The 17,053-nt window shown below is 39.3% G+C and overlaps 1 protein-coding gene across 5 annotated transcripts in view; it reads right to left on the reverse strand.

The window, feature by feature from the left end:
• lin54 (lin-54 DREAM MuvB core complex component) overlaps positions 1–17,053 on the reverse strand; it is a 113,696-nt gene that overhangs the window by 59,578 nt on the left and 37,065 nt on the right. For 4 of the 5 annotated variants that reach the window (XM_069925452.1, XM_069925449.1, XM_069925451.1 and 1 more), the window contains 2 exons: positions 14,734–14,832; positions 10,139–10,842 (listed from right to left, as the gene is read on the reverse strand). In XM_069925452.1, coding sequence (XP_069781553.1) covers positions 10,139–10,807 — 669 coding nt within the window. In that variant the 5' untranslated portion in view covers positions 10,808–10,842; positions 14,734–14,832. Of the gene's footprint in view, positions 1–10,138; positions 10,843–14,733; positions 14,847–17,053 lie in introns of all 5 variants that reach the window. The other variant, XM_069925450.1, reaches the window with a different exon arrangement.

Raw genomic sequence — 17,053 nt, forward strand, 5'->3', positions numbered from 1 at the left:
AGAAATGATGGGAGACAAGGATATGGCAGAGGAACTAAATGAGTATTTTGCACCAGTCTTCACTGCGGAAGACATTGGCAGTGTGCCAGATGTTGAAGGGTATCAGGGAATGGAAGTGAGTAGAGTTGCTCTTTCAAGAAGAAGGTACTCAAAGTGCTGGATGGCCTAAGGGTGGATAGGTCTCCTTGACCAGATGAATTACACCCTCGAGTTCTGAAAGAAATAGCAATAGAAATTGTGGAGGCATTGGTAATGATCTTTCAGGAATCAGCAGATTCTTTTAGGTTCCCAAGGACTGGAAAATCACAAATGTCACCCCACTATCTAAGAAGGTAGGGAGAGAGGAAGCAGAAAAAAAATTATACACTGGTTAGCCTGACATCAGTGATTGGGAAGATGTTGGAGTCAATTGTTAAAGATGAGGCTACAGAGCACTTGGAGGCACATGACAAGAAAGGTTAAAGCCAGCATGGTTTCCTCAAGGGAGAATCTCACTCGTTAACCCAATTGGAAATCTTTGAAGAAGTAGCACACTGACTTGTCAAAGGAGATGCAGTAGATATTGGTATTTGGATTTTCAGAAGGCCTTTGACAAGGTGGTGCATATGAAGCTACTTAACAAAACAGGAGCCTGTGGTATAACGCTATACCGACATGGGTCGAGCACTGGCTTATTGGCCACCTCTTTTTATGTTGCATATTAATGGTTTGGATTATAGAATAAATGACTTTGAGGCCAAATTTGCAGATGATACAAAGGTAGGTGGATGAGCAGGTAGTGTTGAGGAAGCTGCAAAAGGTCCTATGTATATACAAGGAGAATGGGCAGGGATGTGGAAAATGAAATACAATGTCTGAAAAGGTATGGTCATGCACTTTGGTAGAGAAAAAAATAAACAGCAGACTATTTTTTTTAAATTTGGGAGAAAACTGAAAATATCCATATGCAAAGGGCCCTGGGAGTCCTAGTGCAGGAGAGTGTGAAAGTAAATTTGCATATTGAGTTGGTGGTGAAGAAGGCAAATGCAAAGATGAATAGAAAACAAAGGCAGAGATGTGATGCTGATGCTTTATACAACAGTGGTGAGACCGTGAACTATTGTGAGCAGTTTTGGGCTCATTTAAGATTTCAGATTTATTGTCATAATACATACATGACATCACATACAACCTGAGATTCCTTTTTCCTGCAGGCACAACAGAATTACCATTAATTGGTAGTGCAAAAAATAAACTGTACACAGCCTAAACATATAAACAAATACAAAAACTGTAAACAAATAAATGTAAACAAAATGACTGTGCAATACAGAGAAAACAAATTAAAATCAATAAACTACACAAGCAAGAGTCCCTAAATTGGAGGGTTATGGACAGGGAGCAGGTAGGTGGGTCAAGAGGAAATTATTTAAATCAGTGAGGACTAGAGGGGCCGAGATGGCCTTTTTCTGTACTGTAATTGTTATATAGTTATAAATGAGTCTCTGATTGAGTTTGTTATTGAAGAGTCTTGAAGAAAGGATATACTGACATTGGAGAGTGATCAGAGGATAATTCCAGGAATGAATTATATGAAGAGCATTTGACAGTTCTTGGCCTGTACCCATTGGAATTTAGGCGAATAGAAGGGGATCTCATTGAAACTCAGCCAGTACCATTATGGACATGTTTGAGAGGCAATTTGCCCCTTTCACACTGGCACTTGAACCAGTAATTAACTGCCAATTTTTTGGTTCACCTGCTATTGAATGTTCATGAACCAGTTGGTGGGGGGGGGGGGGGGGGGAAGGGGCCAAATCGACCCGCAAATTAATTACCTGTCGAGGTAATATCATTACCTATCAGCTTTGAATGGCACACTGGGTTGCCCAATGTGAACGAGACACACAGTATGCCAGGTCCAATTAGAGATGCAGTGATGACATTCTTTTTTTAAATTTTTTTATTTTTCACACTATGAACCATATTAACCAAAATACACACAAACATTTCCCTCTTGAATATACACAGTGTTATTTTCTCCCCTTTTCCCCCTCCCTTCCCACCCCCCCAAACCCATTAAACGTTCAACATATACAATACAATAAAACCATTAAACAATGTCATCACACAATGAAAATAAACAAGAAAATTTTACTGGGTCAGTTCATTTCGTCTTCATCTCATTCTATCATTTTAGGGGTGGAGGTCCACGATAGGCCCTCTCTGTTGTGTTCCATGTACAGTTTCCAAATATGTTCAAACAATGTGACTTTATTTTTTAAATTGTATGTTATTTTTTCCAATGGAATACATTTATTCATTTCTATGTACCATTGCTGTACTCTCAGGCTCTCTTCTCATTTCCAAGTTGACATTATATATTTTTTTGCTACAGCTAAGGCTATCATAATAAATCTTTTTTGCGCTTCATCCAGCTTGAGGCCTAATTCTTTACTTCTTATAACTTAGAAGAAAGATCTCTGGATTTTTTGGTATGTTGCTTTTTGTGATTTTATTTAATATCCGATTTAGATCTTCCCAACATTTTTCCACTTTCTCACATGCCCAAATTGCATGTACTGTTGTTCCAGTTTCCTTCTTACAGCGAAAACTTCTATCTGATACCGTTGGATCCCATTTATTTAACTTTTGGGGCATGATATATACCCTGTGTAACCAATTATATTGCATCATGCTTAACCTCGTATTTATTATATTTCTCATAGTCCCGGAACATAACTTTTCCCATATTTCATTTTTTAATCTTTATGTTTAGATCTTTTTCCCACTTTTGTTTGGGTTTATAGCTTATTTCATCATTTTCTTTCTCTTGCAGCTTGATGTACATGTTTGTTATAAATCTTTTAATTATCATTGTGTCAGTAATCACATATTCAAAGCTGCTTCCTTCTGGTAACCTCAGCCAATTTGTCCTTTACGTAGGTTTTCAGCTGGTGGTATGCAAACATTGTACCATGAGTTATTCCATATTTGTACTTCATTTGTTCAAATTATAATAAATTATTTCCCAAAAAACAATTTTCTATTCTTTTAATTCCTTTTGTCTCCCATTCTCTAAAGGAAAGGTTATCTATTGTAAAAGAGATTAGCTGATTTTGCGTCAATAATAATTTTGGTATTTGGCAATTTGTTTTTTTCCTTTCTAAGTGAATCTTCTTCCATATGTTGAACAAATGGTACAGTACTGGAGAACTTCTATATTGCACCAGTTTTTCATCCCACTTATAAAGTATATGTTCTGGTACCTTCTCCCCTATTTTATTTAGCTCTATCTTGGTCCAATCTGGTTTTTCTCTTGTTTGATAAAAATCTGATAGATATCTTAATTGTGCTGCTCTATAATAATTTTTAAAGTTTGGTAGCAGCAAACCACCTTGTTTGTACCATTCTGTTAATTTATCTAGTGCCATCCTCGGTTTCTCCCCCCTTTCCATAAGAATTTCCTTATTATTTTCTTTAGCTCATTGAAGAATTTCTCTGTTAAGGGAATTGGTTGAAATAGGTATTGCATCCTTGGGAAGATATTCATTTTAATGCATTTTAATGCATTCATTTTAATGCATTCATTTTAATGCATTCATTTTAATGCATTTTAATGCATTCATTTTAATGCATTCATTTTAATGCATTTTAATGCATTCATTTTAATGCATTCATTTTAATGCATTTTAATGCATTCATTTTAATGCATTCATTTTAATGCATTTTAATGCATTCATTTTAATGCATTCATTTTAATGCAATTTACCCTTCCTGGTGTAGGCTTCATGGTCAAGAGCTTCATTGCCTCCAAACTCGAAAACCTTCCGACAGGCCTCTCGGACCGAATCATGTCCATGCGACTCCCACTTCAAAACAAGCGTCACATCACCCTCATCAGTGTCTATGCTCCAACCCTCCAGGCGGAACCAGCAGAAAAGAACAAGTTCTACACCGACCTGCGCAACCTCATCCAACGTACCCCTACAGCCGACAAGGTTGTCATCCTGGGCGACTTCAACGCTCGTGTCGGCAAAGACTCAGAAACCTGGCCAGGAATCCTGGGCAAGCATGGCGTCGGCAAGTGCAACGACAATGGGCGCCTCCTGTTGGAGCTCTGCGCAGAACAGCGGCTTATCATTACAAACACCCTTTTTCAGCAGAGGGACAGCCTTAAGACCACCTGGATGCATCCCCGATCCAAACACTGGCACCTCCTGGACTACATCCTGGTGCGAGAAAGTGACAAACGAGATGTGCTCCACACCAGGGTCATGCCTAGCGCGGAATGCCACACTGACCACCGGCTGGTTCGCTGCAAGCTCAACCTTCACTTCAAACCAAAGCCCAGGAACAATAAAGCCCCCAGAAAGAGGTTCAATGTTGGAAACCTGCAGTCAGACGAAGCGAGAGGAAACTTCCAGGCAAACCTCAAAGCAAAGCTCGACGATGCAACCTGCCTCACGGACCCGTCCCCTGAAACCCTCTGGGATCAGTTGAAGACTACCATACTGCAATCCACTGAAGAGGTACTGGGCTTCTCCTCCAGGAAAAACAAGGACTGGTTTGACGAAAACAGCCAGGAAATCCAGGAGCTGCTGGCAAAGAAGCGAGCTGCCCACCAGGCTCACCTTACAAAGCCGTCCTGTCCAGAGAAGAAACAAGCCTTCCGTCGCGCATGCAGCCATCTTCAGCGCAAACTCCGGGAGATCCAAAATGAGTGGTGGACTAGCCTCGCCAAACGAACACAGCTCAGCGCGGACATTGGCGACTTCAGGGGTTTCTACGAGGCTCTAAAGGCTGTGTACGGCCCCTCACCCCAAGTCCAAAGCCCGCTGCGCAGCTCAGACGGCAAAGTCCTCCTCAGCGACAAGATCTCCATCCTCAACCGATGGTCAGAACACTTCCAATCTCTTTTCAGTGCCAACCGCTCAGTCCAAGATTCCGCCCTGCTCCAGCTCCCTCAACAGCCCCTAAGGCTAGAGCTGGATGAGGTTCCCACCCTGGATGAGACATATAAGGCAATCGAACAACTGAAAAGTGGCAAAGCAGCAGGTATGGATGGAATCCCCCCAGAAGTCTGGAAGGCTGGCGGCAAAACTCTGCATGCCAAACTGCATGAGTTTTTCAAGCTTTGTTGGGACCAAGGTAAACTGCCTCAGGATCTTCGTGATGCCACCATCATCACCCTGTACAAAAACAAAGGCGAGAAATCAGACTGCTCAAACTACAGGGGAATCACGTTGCTCTCCATTGCAGGCAAAATCTTCGCTAGGATTCTACTAAATAGAATAATACCTAGTGTCGCCGAGAATATTCTCCCAGAATCACAGTGCGGCTTTCGCGCAAACAGAGGAACCACTGACATGGTCTTTGCCCTCAGACAGCTCCAAGAAAAGTGCAGAGAACAAAACAAAGGACTCTACATCACCTTTGTTGACCTCACCAAAGCCTTCGACACCGTGAGCAGGAAAGGGCTTTGGCAAATACTAGAGCGCATCGGATGTCCCCCAAAGTTCCTCAACATGATTATCCAACTGCACGAAAACCAACAAGGTCGGGTCAGATACAGCAATGAGCTCTCTGAACCCTTCTCCATTAACAATGGCGTGAAGCAAGGCTGTGTTCTCGCACCAACCCTCTTTTCAATCTTCTTCAGCATGATGCTGAACCAAGCCATGAAAGACCCCAACAATGAAGACGCTGTTTACATCCGGTACCGCACGGATGGCAGTCTCTTCAATCTGAGGCGCCTGCAAGCTCACACCAAGACACAAGAGAAACTTGTCCGTGAACTACTCTTTGCAGATGATGCCGCTTTAGTTGCCCATTCAGAGCCAGCTCTTCAGCGCTTGACGTCCTGCTTTGCGGAAACTGCCAAAATGTTTGGCCTGGAAGTCAGCCTGAAGAAAACTGAGGTCCTCCATCAGCCAGCTCCCCACCATGACTACCAGCCCCCCCACATCTCCATCGGGCACACAAAACTCAAAACGGTCAACCAGTTTACCTATCTCGGCTGCACCATTTCATCAGATGCAAGGATCGACAATGAGATAGACAACAGACTCGCCAAGGCAAATAGCGCCTTTGGAAGACTACACAAAAGAGTCTGGAAAAACAACCAACTGAAAAACCTCACAAAGATATGCGTATACAGAGCCGTTGTCATACCCACACTCCTGTTCGGCTCTGAATCATGGGTCCTCTACCGGCACCACCTACGGCCTCCTAGAACGCTTCCACCAGCGTTGTCTCCGCTCCATCCTCAACATCCATTGGAGCGCTTATACCCCTAACGTCGAAGTACTCGAGATGGCAGAGGTCGACAGCATCGAGTCCACGCTGCTGAAGATCCAGCTGCGCTGGATGGGTCACGTCTCCAGAATGGAGGACCATCGCCTTCCCAAGATCGTGTTATATGGCGAGCTCTCCACTGGCCACCGTGACAGAGGTGCACCAAAGAAAAGGTACAAGGACTGCCTAAAGAAATCTCTTGGTGCCTGCCACATTGACCACCGCCAGTGGGCTGATAACGCCTCAAACCGTGCATCTTGGCGCCTCACAGTTTGGCGGGCTGCAACCTCCTTTGAAGAAGACCGCAGAGCCCACCTCACTGACAAAAGGCAAAGGAGGAAAAACCCAACACCCAACCCCAACCAACAAATTTTCCCTTGCAACCGCTGCAATCGTGTCTGCCTGTCCCGCATCGGACTTGTCAGCCACAAACGAGCCTGCAGCTGACGTGGACTTTTTACCCCCTCCATAAATCTTCGTCCGCGAAGCCAAGCCAAAGAAAGAAACCCTTCCTATCAGTGTTAGTGGTAAATCTTTCCAATGTTCTAAGTCATCTTGTAATTTCTTCATTATTGGCTGATAATTTAATTTGTATAGATGGCCTAGATTATTATCTAGTCTAATACCTAAGTATCAGTTTGCTTGTTTTTGCCATTTAAATGGTGATTTTTTTTTTAACTTTGTGTAATCCACATTATTCATTGGCATCACTTTTATTTGCATTGATCTTGTACCCCGATATTTCTCCATATTCCTTCAATTTCTTATGTAATTCTTTTATTGATAATTCTGGTTCTGTTAAGAATACTATGATGTTATTTGCAAATAGACTGATTTTATATTCTTTCTCTTTTATTTTTATCCCTTTTATTTTTATTTTCTGCCAATGGTTCTATAGCTAAAGTGAACAGTAAGGGAGATAGTGGACATCCCTGCCTAGTTGACCTGCTTAATTTAAATTGGTTCGATATATATCCATTTACTGTCATCTTTGCTATTGGACCCTTATATAATGCTTTAATCCAATTAATATATTTCTCTGGTAGGTTGAACCTCTAATACTTTGAATAAATAATTCCATTCTACTCTGTCAAAGGCTTTCTTTGCATCTAAAGCAACAGCCACTGTTGGTATCTTATTTCCTTGTACTGCATGGATCAAGTTAATGAACTTACAGATATTGTCCGTTGTTCGTCTTTTCTTAATAAATCCAGTTTGATCTAGTTTTACTATTTTTGGTACACAGTCGGTCAATCTGTTTGCTAATAGTTTTGCTCTTATCTTATAATCTGAGTTAAGTAGAGATATTGGTCTATGTGATGCTGGTGTTAGTGGATCTTTCCCCATCTTTGGTATTACTGTAATTATTGCTGTGTTACATGAATCTGGCATGTTTTGTGATTCTTCAATCTAGTTCATTACTTCCAGGAGGGGAGGAATTAGTAACTCTTTAAATGTTTTATAAAATTCTATTGGGAGTCCGTCCTCCCCAGACGTTTTATTGTTCGGTAGCTTTTTTAATATATCTTGTATTTCCTCTAATTCAAATGGTTTTATCAATTTGTTTTGCACCTCTTCTTGCAATTTCAGTAGTTCAAATTTAGCTAGAAATTCATCTATTTTGTCTTCTTTCCTTTCGTTCTCAGTTCGGTATAATTGCTCGTAGAATTCCTTAAAGTGTTCATTGATCTCTGTTGGGTTATATGTAATTTGTTTGTCCTTTTTCCTTGATGCCAATACCATTCTTTTAGCTTGTTCTGTTTTAAGCTGCCAAGCTAGTATTTTGTGCGTTTTTTCTCCTAGCTCATAATACTTCTGCTTTATTTTCATTATGTTCTTCTCCACCTTATACATTTGTACTGTTTTGTATTTTATCTTTTTGTCCGCCAATTCAATTCTATGGTTAACATTTTATTTAAATACATTAAAACACTTCTTACGTACAGGGATTTCACTTAAAAATTACATTAATCTTAAACCTGACCATTTTATAGATCACACTAAAAAGAAGTTCTGCAAGCAAAAAACAAATTCACATTTGTCTTCGAATAATCTGTACTCATCGCTTTGACGACAACACCTGCAAGTTTGTGTTTAAAAAACACTTGGATGTTTAAGAGCTTCCTTAAAAATAGGGCTCGAACATGAAAAAGGCATCAGAAATAAACCTTTTCGGAGCAACATTCCTCCAAATTAAAAAAAATCCACTATTTGTAATTCAGTGCAAGTAAGATGACAACATTATAATTCACAATTCATTGCCTTAAAACACAAATTGCAGAATTTATTTACGATCCAGCCCAGAACGTTAAGAGCAGAGAGTGATGTTTGCAAAGCAACAGTTACAGATACTAGAGTACAAAAGATCCCAGTAGATGGAAAACTACATGCGATGCTGATATTCATAATAGGTGATAATGTACAAACCTGCAATTCTTAATTTGAAGGAGTAAGGGAAATCCAGAGATATATAATTCAGTGATCATTGGGGGAAAATTGGAGTGGAGAGGGTGAGCAAATTGAAGTTCTTGGGAGTCATTATCTGGAGGATTTTTCCTGGACTGAACACACTAATGGCATTGTGAAGCAAGCACATCAGTGCCTCTTCTTCTTCAGGAGTTTGCAGAGGTTTGGACACCAGAAACCTTGGCAATTTTCAACAGTTGTGTGATGGAAAGTGTCTGACCAGCTGCATCACAGTCTGGTATGGGGACACCAATACCTTTGAGCATAAAGCCCTCCAAAAGGTAGTGGACACAGCACAGGCAAAATTGCTCCCACTATCTAGAACATCTACAGGGAATGCTGCCATTGGAGAGCAGCTGCAATCATCCAAGGATCCATCCCACATGCTCTGTTCTCGCTGCTGCCCTCTGCAAAGTGGTATAGGTGCCACGACTTGCACCACCAGGTTCAGCAACAGCTGCTATCCCTCCACCATAAGACGACTCAGCAACAAACTCAATCAGGGTCTCATTTAAAGACTCTTATTTTTGCGCTTTATTTTTTTTCCATCTCAGTATTGCATGGTTTGTTTACATTCATTATCTAATTACAGATCTTTATTTGTTTCCACGTATACATTGTGTAGTTTTTTTTTGCGCTACCAAAAAGAGGTAATTTAGCCTCACCTGCAGGAAAAAGAATCTTAGGGTTGTATGAGATGTTATGTATATTCTCTGACAATAAATCTGAAATCTAAATTAACAAAATTGACAATGGTATACTTGAATCTATATGCAAAAGTGAGTCAGATATATCAGCAGAAATCAGAACAAAACTTTTCAATGCTCCCATCAAAGTGCACCAAGTACTCGGAGCTGTTTTGGCAGTGAATATATCGATTGTTTTGGCAATGGATATATAGATGAAAGGCACTTTGCTACAGAGCTAGGTAAAGAGAGCAATTAGAAAGAAATATCTAAACCACAATAGCAAATTAAAGGACCACAAAGTCAAAGTAGAACGCTTACTTTAAGTCAGATATCAGGAATATTTGCTTTGCACAATTAGTGATCACTTGAGGCACATTTAATCATGAAAACCAATGACAATTAAATCTAAGAAACCACTAGAAACAACAAAGGAAAACTTGAATTTATGTGGAGTATATTGTCATTGATATCTGGCATATGCTCCAGAGGTGGTGGTGAAATGAGATACAATTACTATATTTAAGAGGTTTTTAGGTGAGGCCAAGAAGGATACAGTTCAAATGTAAGCCAAATGGGATTAGTGCAAATGGGCAAAAGGTCAGCTTTGACGTAGTAGGCTCAAAGCCTGTATCTGTGCTGTATAATTGCTTACTAAGTCATAGTTTTAGTATAGTTTGGAACTTAATTAGAAACAAATCATCCCTTACCGGTAATGTTTTCAGCTGATTTGGCGAAGGCTGGATCGATGCATTTAATGCTGAGTTCCCAGAAGCTGAAGTATTTGATGCTCCGACTCCTGGCTTTCTGTCAAGAGTAACCATCTTGATTTGTTTCTGCACATGTGGATCCATATCATGCAATTGTGATGGGACTTGAAGGTGGGTTGTTTGACTTGACGGCAATGAAAGTACGACAGACTGTCGGGACTTTCTAAATGTTGTCACTACAAACTGTTGTCCTTCTGATTCTGATTTAACAGTTTGGCTTGAAATAGGATGATCAGAGGATTCTGATATTGGATTAAGAACAACCTGATTTTCTGATGAAGTTCCAGCAGTTGGACCTGGGGGGCTAATGTTACTTGAGGACGGTGGGCCACTGTCAGGATTTACTTCAATTTTTACCAATGTGTCATTTAAAACAAGTGGAGTACTATTATTTGATATCACAGTAACATGGTCTTCAAGGTTGGATAGAACCTCAGAGTTCTTGCCTTCATCTGGATTTGCAATTTCGTCCAGTTCAGTGTCCATAGGAACTAAATCTCCATGCTCTGAAGTTATTGTGACAGCCTCAATACGGTCTTCTTCAATGACTGTTGTGTCCATTATCTCCTCGGGAAGCAGACTAATCACCTCAGCTGATACCACCTCCATCTTAATATTGCCGATACCTTGCAAGGTCTAGGTAACTGAAACAAAAGGAGAAAATAAAAGTAGAATTCAGTTGCTACAAACAAAATAATTATACATTTGCAACCGACTGGGAAAAGCTCTCCAGAGATGCATCCTTGATGGCACAAAATCAATAAACATCCAAAAAAATAACAACTTGTATTTTAAAAGATCAACAAAAGCTCAAGTTGAAAAAAAAATTAAAAACCAACAGCAAAGTTCATTTAAAAATAGGCTTAAACTAAACCAGTTTTGGTGAATGATCTGTGTGCTGAAACATTAATTCCATTTCTTTCCATAGATACTCTCTGACCTGCTGAGTATTTCTAGCATTTTCAATTTTTAATTTGAACTATTTAAAAGAAAACCTAGCATTTATATTGTGCCTTTCATGCCCTTGACATGTAAAACCAAGTACTGGGTCACTATTCTAAAGTAGAAAACACAGCATCTTATTTGGGCAGAGAAAGCACCCACAATCATTTATACAATTGTATCTACCAAATTTAAATAATATTAAAGTCCATCGATAAACTGTAAACCCCATCTTTCTAACTCACCAGAAACAATGGCACCAGTGACTGACATCAGAGGGGACTTCAAGCTTTTGATCTGGACAGCTGAAGGCTCAGCCACAAGTGACAAGCAGGGAGGCCAGATTTTAAGGAATGAAGAGTTCTCAAAAGGTGTGACAAAATTGCAGATGCTTTTAAACATCAGAGGGGACTTCAAGCTTTTGATCTGGACAGCTGAAGGCTCAGCCACAAGTGACAAGCAGGGAGGCCAGATTTTAAGGAATGAAGAGTTCTCAAAAGGTGTGACAAAATTGCAGATGCTTTTAAACACATTTTAAACCAAATTATGCATTTGGAGACCATGACAAGGTTGTTTATCAAGTATAGGATGAAAGAATATTACTTATTTTAAGCTCCTATGCTCCTGCTATGAAGATATCCAATTTTATGGCAGGTGGAAGAAAGACAGACAATATTATGCAGACATACAAGGGCCTTCAAGTTGTGGAGAGGAAAAAGGATCTATTGTCTTTATTTTTTAAATTTTGTTTCAGGAATTTTAATTTTCTTTCTTTGCAATGTCGTGTGCGTTTGCTTCAAATTTTCATTCATGGTTAAGTCAGATAATGTTTTGCACAATCAGATTCAGCTAAATATAATATTATTTAAATTATATCCATTTTTGGGATGCTGACAAGCTGACATTGCTGGAGAGCACAGCATTCATTGCTCTTGAAGTTAGTGGGGTGGGGTGTCACTTTCCTGAACCAATTCAGTCTTTTTGATAAACGCATTCCCAACAAGTTCTTGTGTGGAGTGTTCCAGGATTTGGACCTTGTGACAATGAAGTGACACATTTCCATGTCAGGGTAGTATCCAACTTGGAAGGAAACCTGCATGCAACTGCTGCCCTTGATCTTCAAGATTATGGAGGTCCTAGGTTTAGGAGGAGAGCAACCCTGATCAATTTTGCATATTTGTTATGCAATGCAGCCAGAGCATACTGGAGGCATAATGTCCAGTTTATTTTTAAATGATGAGGTTGAGGTTCCAGTCAAGCAGGCTGCTGGGATGTTGTTGAACTTCTCAGGTATTGTTAGAGCTCACAATACTACATCACAAACAAGTCATGTCTTATTGAAACATGGCAGAAGGCTTTGGGGTGTCAAGAGAGGAGCCTCTTGCTGCAGGATTACAAGCCTTTTTACCTCCTCTTGCAGTCATTATATTTTTGAATTTTCTTCAGTTGAGTTCCTGTTGCATGATAATCCCAAAAATATTGTTAAGAAAAAGGCAATACCATTAAATATCAAAATTCACACAAGTAGCTATTGCTTAACCTCCTAAGAATAGAATGGAATTGAACTTTGTACCTTCCTGACCTTAAGGTGTTTTGGGAAACATGTCTGAAGCTGAGTCGATAGCCAGATCAGCCATGATCGACAGGCCAGGTGGCTTACTCTTGCTCCAATTTCTTATGTTACAGGTACACAATCCTTTATCCGGAACCCTTGGGGGCAGTGTGTCCCAAATTTCAGATTTTTCCGGATTTCAGAAAGCCAGATTTAAACCCACCCGAATTGTGCTGCTGTACCAACCCCACCCCCTTCCAGAAATGCTGCCATCTCTCCCCCAACTTGCCTGCCCGACTCACATTGCCAGTCTCCCCCCCTACTTGTGCAGCTGGTCTCCCCATCCACCTCGCGCTGCCAGTCTCTCCCCCTCACCCGCCCAACTCGTACTGCCGGTCTCTCCCCTTCACCCGCCTGACTCGTGCTGCCGGTCCCTCCCCCTCACCTGCCCGACTTGCACTGCTGATCTCCCACCCGCCCGACTTGCACTGCCGGTCTCTCCCCCTCGCCCGTCCAACTCACGTTGCTGGTCTCTCCCCCTCGCCCTCCCGACTCGCGCTGCCGTCTCTCTCCCCACTTGCCGATTTTGGAGCTTTCCGGATTTTAGATGTCCGGATAAAGGATTGTGTACTTGTATTATGTTCTTAATATTTTCAATCATGTCTGCATTTAATTTTAATACTGGATATAAATAGAGCATTTACATTTTGACAACTACATTTAATAAACAAGGCAAATAATTTAATGTTCAACAAATTAAATTAATTAAAGAAAAGGAGATGGTTTGTTGCTGAAATAAAGCTTGTGGCATCTGTTGATTGTAGTTTAAGGAACGTTAGCTTTCTATTGAACCATTGGTGTCACGGTTAAATACAGCAAAATGTCAAGGAGAGAATTACCTTAGTTATTTGCTTCAGGACAGACACACGAGATTAACAAGGGATGACTGCAGGATGCAAGCTAGGATCCAAAAGATAGTTTTGAAAGTCGTTTGTGCCTGACATTTGCTTTTACAATTTAAAGTAGTACATCGAGCTTACTTTTCTAAAGTTCAATTGGCTAAATTTTACTCTAGCATTTCCGCAAAATGTGACAGGTATAAGACTGAAGAAGGTGCTTCGTTACATATGTTTTGGTCTTGTTCCTCCCTTTCCATTTTTTGGGAGGATATTTTTCATTCCTTATCTTTAAATATCAATGTAAATCTGATACCTAATCCTATAATTGCTTTTTTTTTGGTTCAACAAATACAAATGATTTGAATTTAACTATGTCTCAATCCCATGTAGTCTCTTTTGCCTCCCTTCTTGCTGGACGTTCAATACTGATGAGATGGAAAAATGCTGACCCTCCTACTTATATTCAATGGATATCCAATATGATGACATGCCTAACTTCAGAGAGAAAAAAAAATCAGATGTTCTTCTATTGTAACAGATTTTTTTTTTTAAGTTTATGGGGTTCTTTCATTAACTATTTTTGCAATTAATAAGATCACTTGGATCCTGCTTTGTATGTTTGAGGTTTATTTTTATGGTAGTGAAATTATATGCACTTACCAGATAATTTCAGATGGGAAGGGGTTAGAATTTGTCGTATAGTATAATATTTACTTTTTAAAGAAAATTTTTTTTTCAATTAGCCATATGTTGTAACTGGTTAAGTGTTTACCACTTTACTTTCTGTTTGACCATTATATATTTGAATTTTTATATTATAGTTTTATTTTTCTTATATAACTGTTTTTTCCTGTATATTCCTTTTTATATATTACTTTTGATTAATAGTTCTTACTTACGTACTATTGTTTAAAAATATTGAAAAAGAAAGAATGTGGCTGTCCCCAAGCCCGTCCAATTGATTCAAGGTTTGTGCAATCCTTGTGAATAAGTGTGGGCCTACAAAAGGAAGGAAACTGACTCCAGTACTTTGTACCATTTGAAAGTTAAAATGAATACGATTTCACTGGATAAAAATATTGTGAAAGGATAGAGTATCCTCTGAAGCCAGGAGAAATAGATCTGAAGGCTCTATTGCCTACCTGGTGCCAGGATAAGGGACATCTCTTCCAGGCTGAAGAGAAACTCAGAGCAGAAGGGGAAAGATCGAGTTGTTGCAGTCCACAGTATGTTGTTGGTACCTAGGAAAGAGGGTCTGCTGAGAGAATTTATGCAACTAGACACTAAATTGCAAGTCAGAACTATAAAGAGAGAACTTCTGATTACCCAACCGCATGCAAATTGGCACAAGATTAATAGGATCAATTAGACGAATGAACTAGACTTTGATCAGGCAAGAAAAATCAATACAGGGGAAGGAGAATTGTCCATTTGGACAAACAACACCTGAACTTCACTGAGGCTAGAGTTTTAATAAATCCAATAATTAGAGAACTAAAGAGAACTTTAAACTTGATGAAATGAAGGGAAACATGGTACTAGAGAGAACCAACAAGAAAAAGAGGAAAGTGATTGGGATAAGAATGACTAGATCACACCAGGAAGTGAATGAGCATAGAAGGTGTATTAACAAATGGGTATAAATAACAAAATAGCAAATGTTTCATTCATTCAGGTGCTTTGCAGTTCAGCGTGGGTAATCATGTCTCTTCATCCATCACCATCTCTGACTCTCCGAATTGCAGTTGTTGCTTCTCCTGTGAAGGCTCTACCTTTGAGCTGAGACCGTAGTTGATGTTGAGTTCATGATTATACAAGAGAAAAATACTGAAGTGGTTTCCCGTTGCCTTCTTCAGATACAGTGTCCATACTGGATGAGCAACCCTGACCATTGATCAGCAGATTCATCTACCCAGTGTTCAGTTTTACAATCATAAATTCCAATTTATAGAATCTGCTTGTGAAAACCATCCACTATATACAATCCATGGCTTAATGTCACCTAGATTGCAGGTACTACACCTGCCAAGGGTGACTTGTAGGCTATCAGACAGAAGGAATGCCTGCCACCTTTTCCTGATCAACTGCGCAGCACTTACACTGACAGCAAATGTTTAAGATGGCTAAAAGTTAAAATGGGTCTGTAAAAAAGATGCCATTTTTAAAAGGATAAAGGTTTTAATGGTACAAAAAAAAAACTGCAAGTGATATATGCGATTGTAATAATTGAAGTTGAGCAGTCAATTAGGGAATAAACTGTCCCATACTGATGAGTTATGCAAAAAAAGGTCCCATTTCTTTGCTGCAAGTTTCTAATCTTAAGGCGCAGTAAAGAACAACATGAGAAAATACTTCAACGAAAGTAAAACATGAAGTAGTTGAACATGAAATTAAAGTTTCAAATCTAAACAAAAGCACAAGGAATGAGTTGTCTGTGATAGATAGGTTTTCAATTAAAAAAAACTACATCAGAAATAGCTAACATATAAAGGAACAAATACTGGAACTATAGTTAAACATTTTTGCTTAGCAGAAAATACAAGGAAAATACATACATGACCAAATAAACTTTATGATATTGATCGATGCAAAGGTTCCCAAGGAAAGTGCCAAAAAGGGATTAGAAACAGTTGGACTACAATATTGCCAAAACATTGATGAGAGAGCAAACTTAAAAGAAACATGAAAGTGTTCTGCAAATCTACAAAAAGGTTGGTCAAGTGCTGATCTACAGAAATGGAAGAAATCAGAATGGGCAATGGTAAAATGGCAAAACGATTGGACAAACACTTCGGTTCACAGAACATATTTTACAGAAATGTTAGGAAACCGAGGATCTAATAAAAGTGAGGAACTCGAGGAAATTAGTAAGAAATAATCCTGGATACATCAATGGAACTGAAATCTAATAAAATCCTCAAGGATTACTAATGGGGAATCCAAAGTAAGAAGGTAGCCATGGTGGTAATGGATACATCAATCATTTCCAAGAATCCTACAAATTCCTTCACACAAGAGAGGAGCAAATGTACTCCCACTACTTTTAAAAAAAGGATAAAAAACTATAAACCAGTTAGTTGTAAGAAAAATATAACTTAAGTTACATTTCAAAAATAAATAGTGCAAAAAAATAGGATACATACCATGAATCAAAAAAACAAAAAGGTCAGACTATATCTCATTTGGAAGAGTCATCTAGTCAAATTAAAACATTTACATCAAATGAAAATAAGACACAAAAGATTGCCATGCATCTTCAAATTTCACTGATGAATCAAATACATGATATCTAATTTTTTTTCTAAACTTAAACAAGATATATTATGAGAGAACCATTGAAACACTGTTGATGGTTTAAAGTCTTTCCATTTGAATAAGACCAATCTTCTAGCCAAGAGAGAAGGTCACTTTTGCGTAGGTTCAGAAAAAAATCCTTGTATCTAGTTCAATAACTCCAAAAAA

The sequence above is a fragment of the Narcine bancroftii genome, chromosome 3 (genome assembly GCF_036971445.1).
Source record: "Narcine bancroftii isolate sNarBan1 chromosome 3, sNarBan1.hap1, whole genome shotgun sequence".
Taxonomy (NCBI): Eukaryota; Metazoa; Chordata; class Chondrichthyes; order Torpediniformes; family Narcinidae; genus Narcine; species Narcine bancroftii.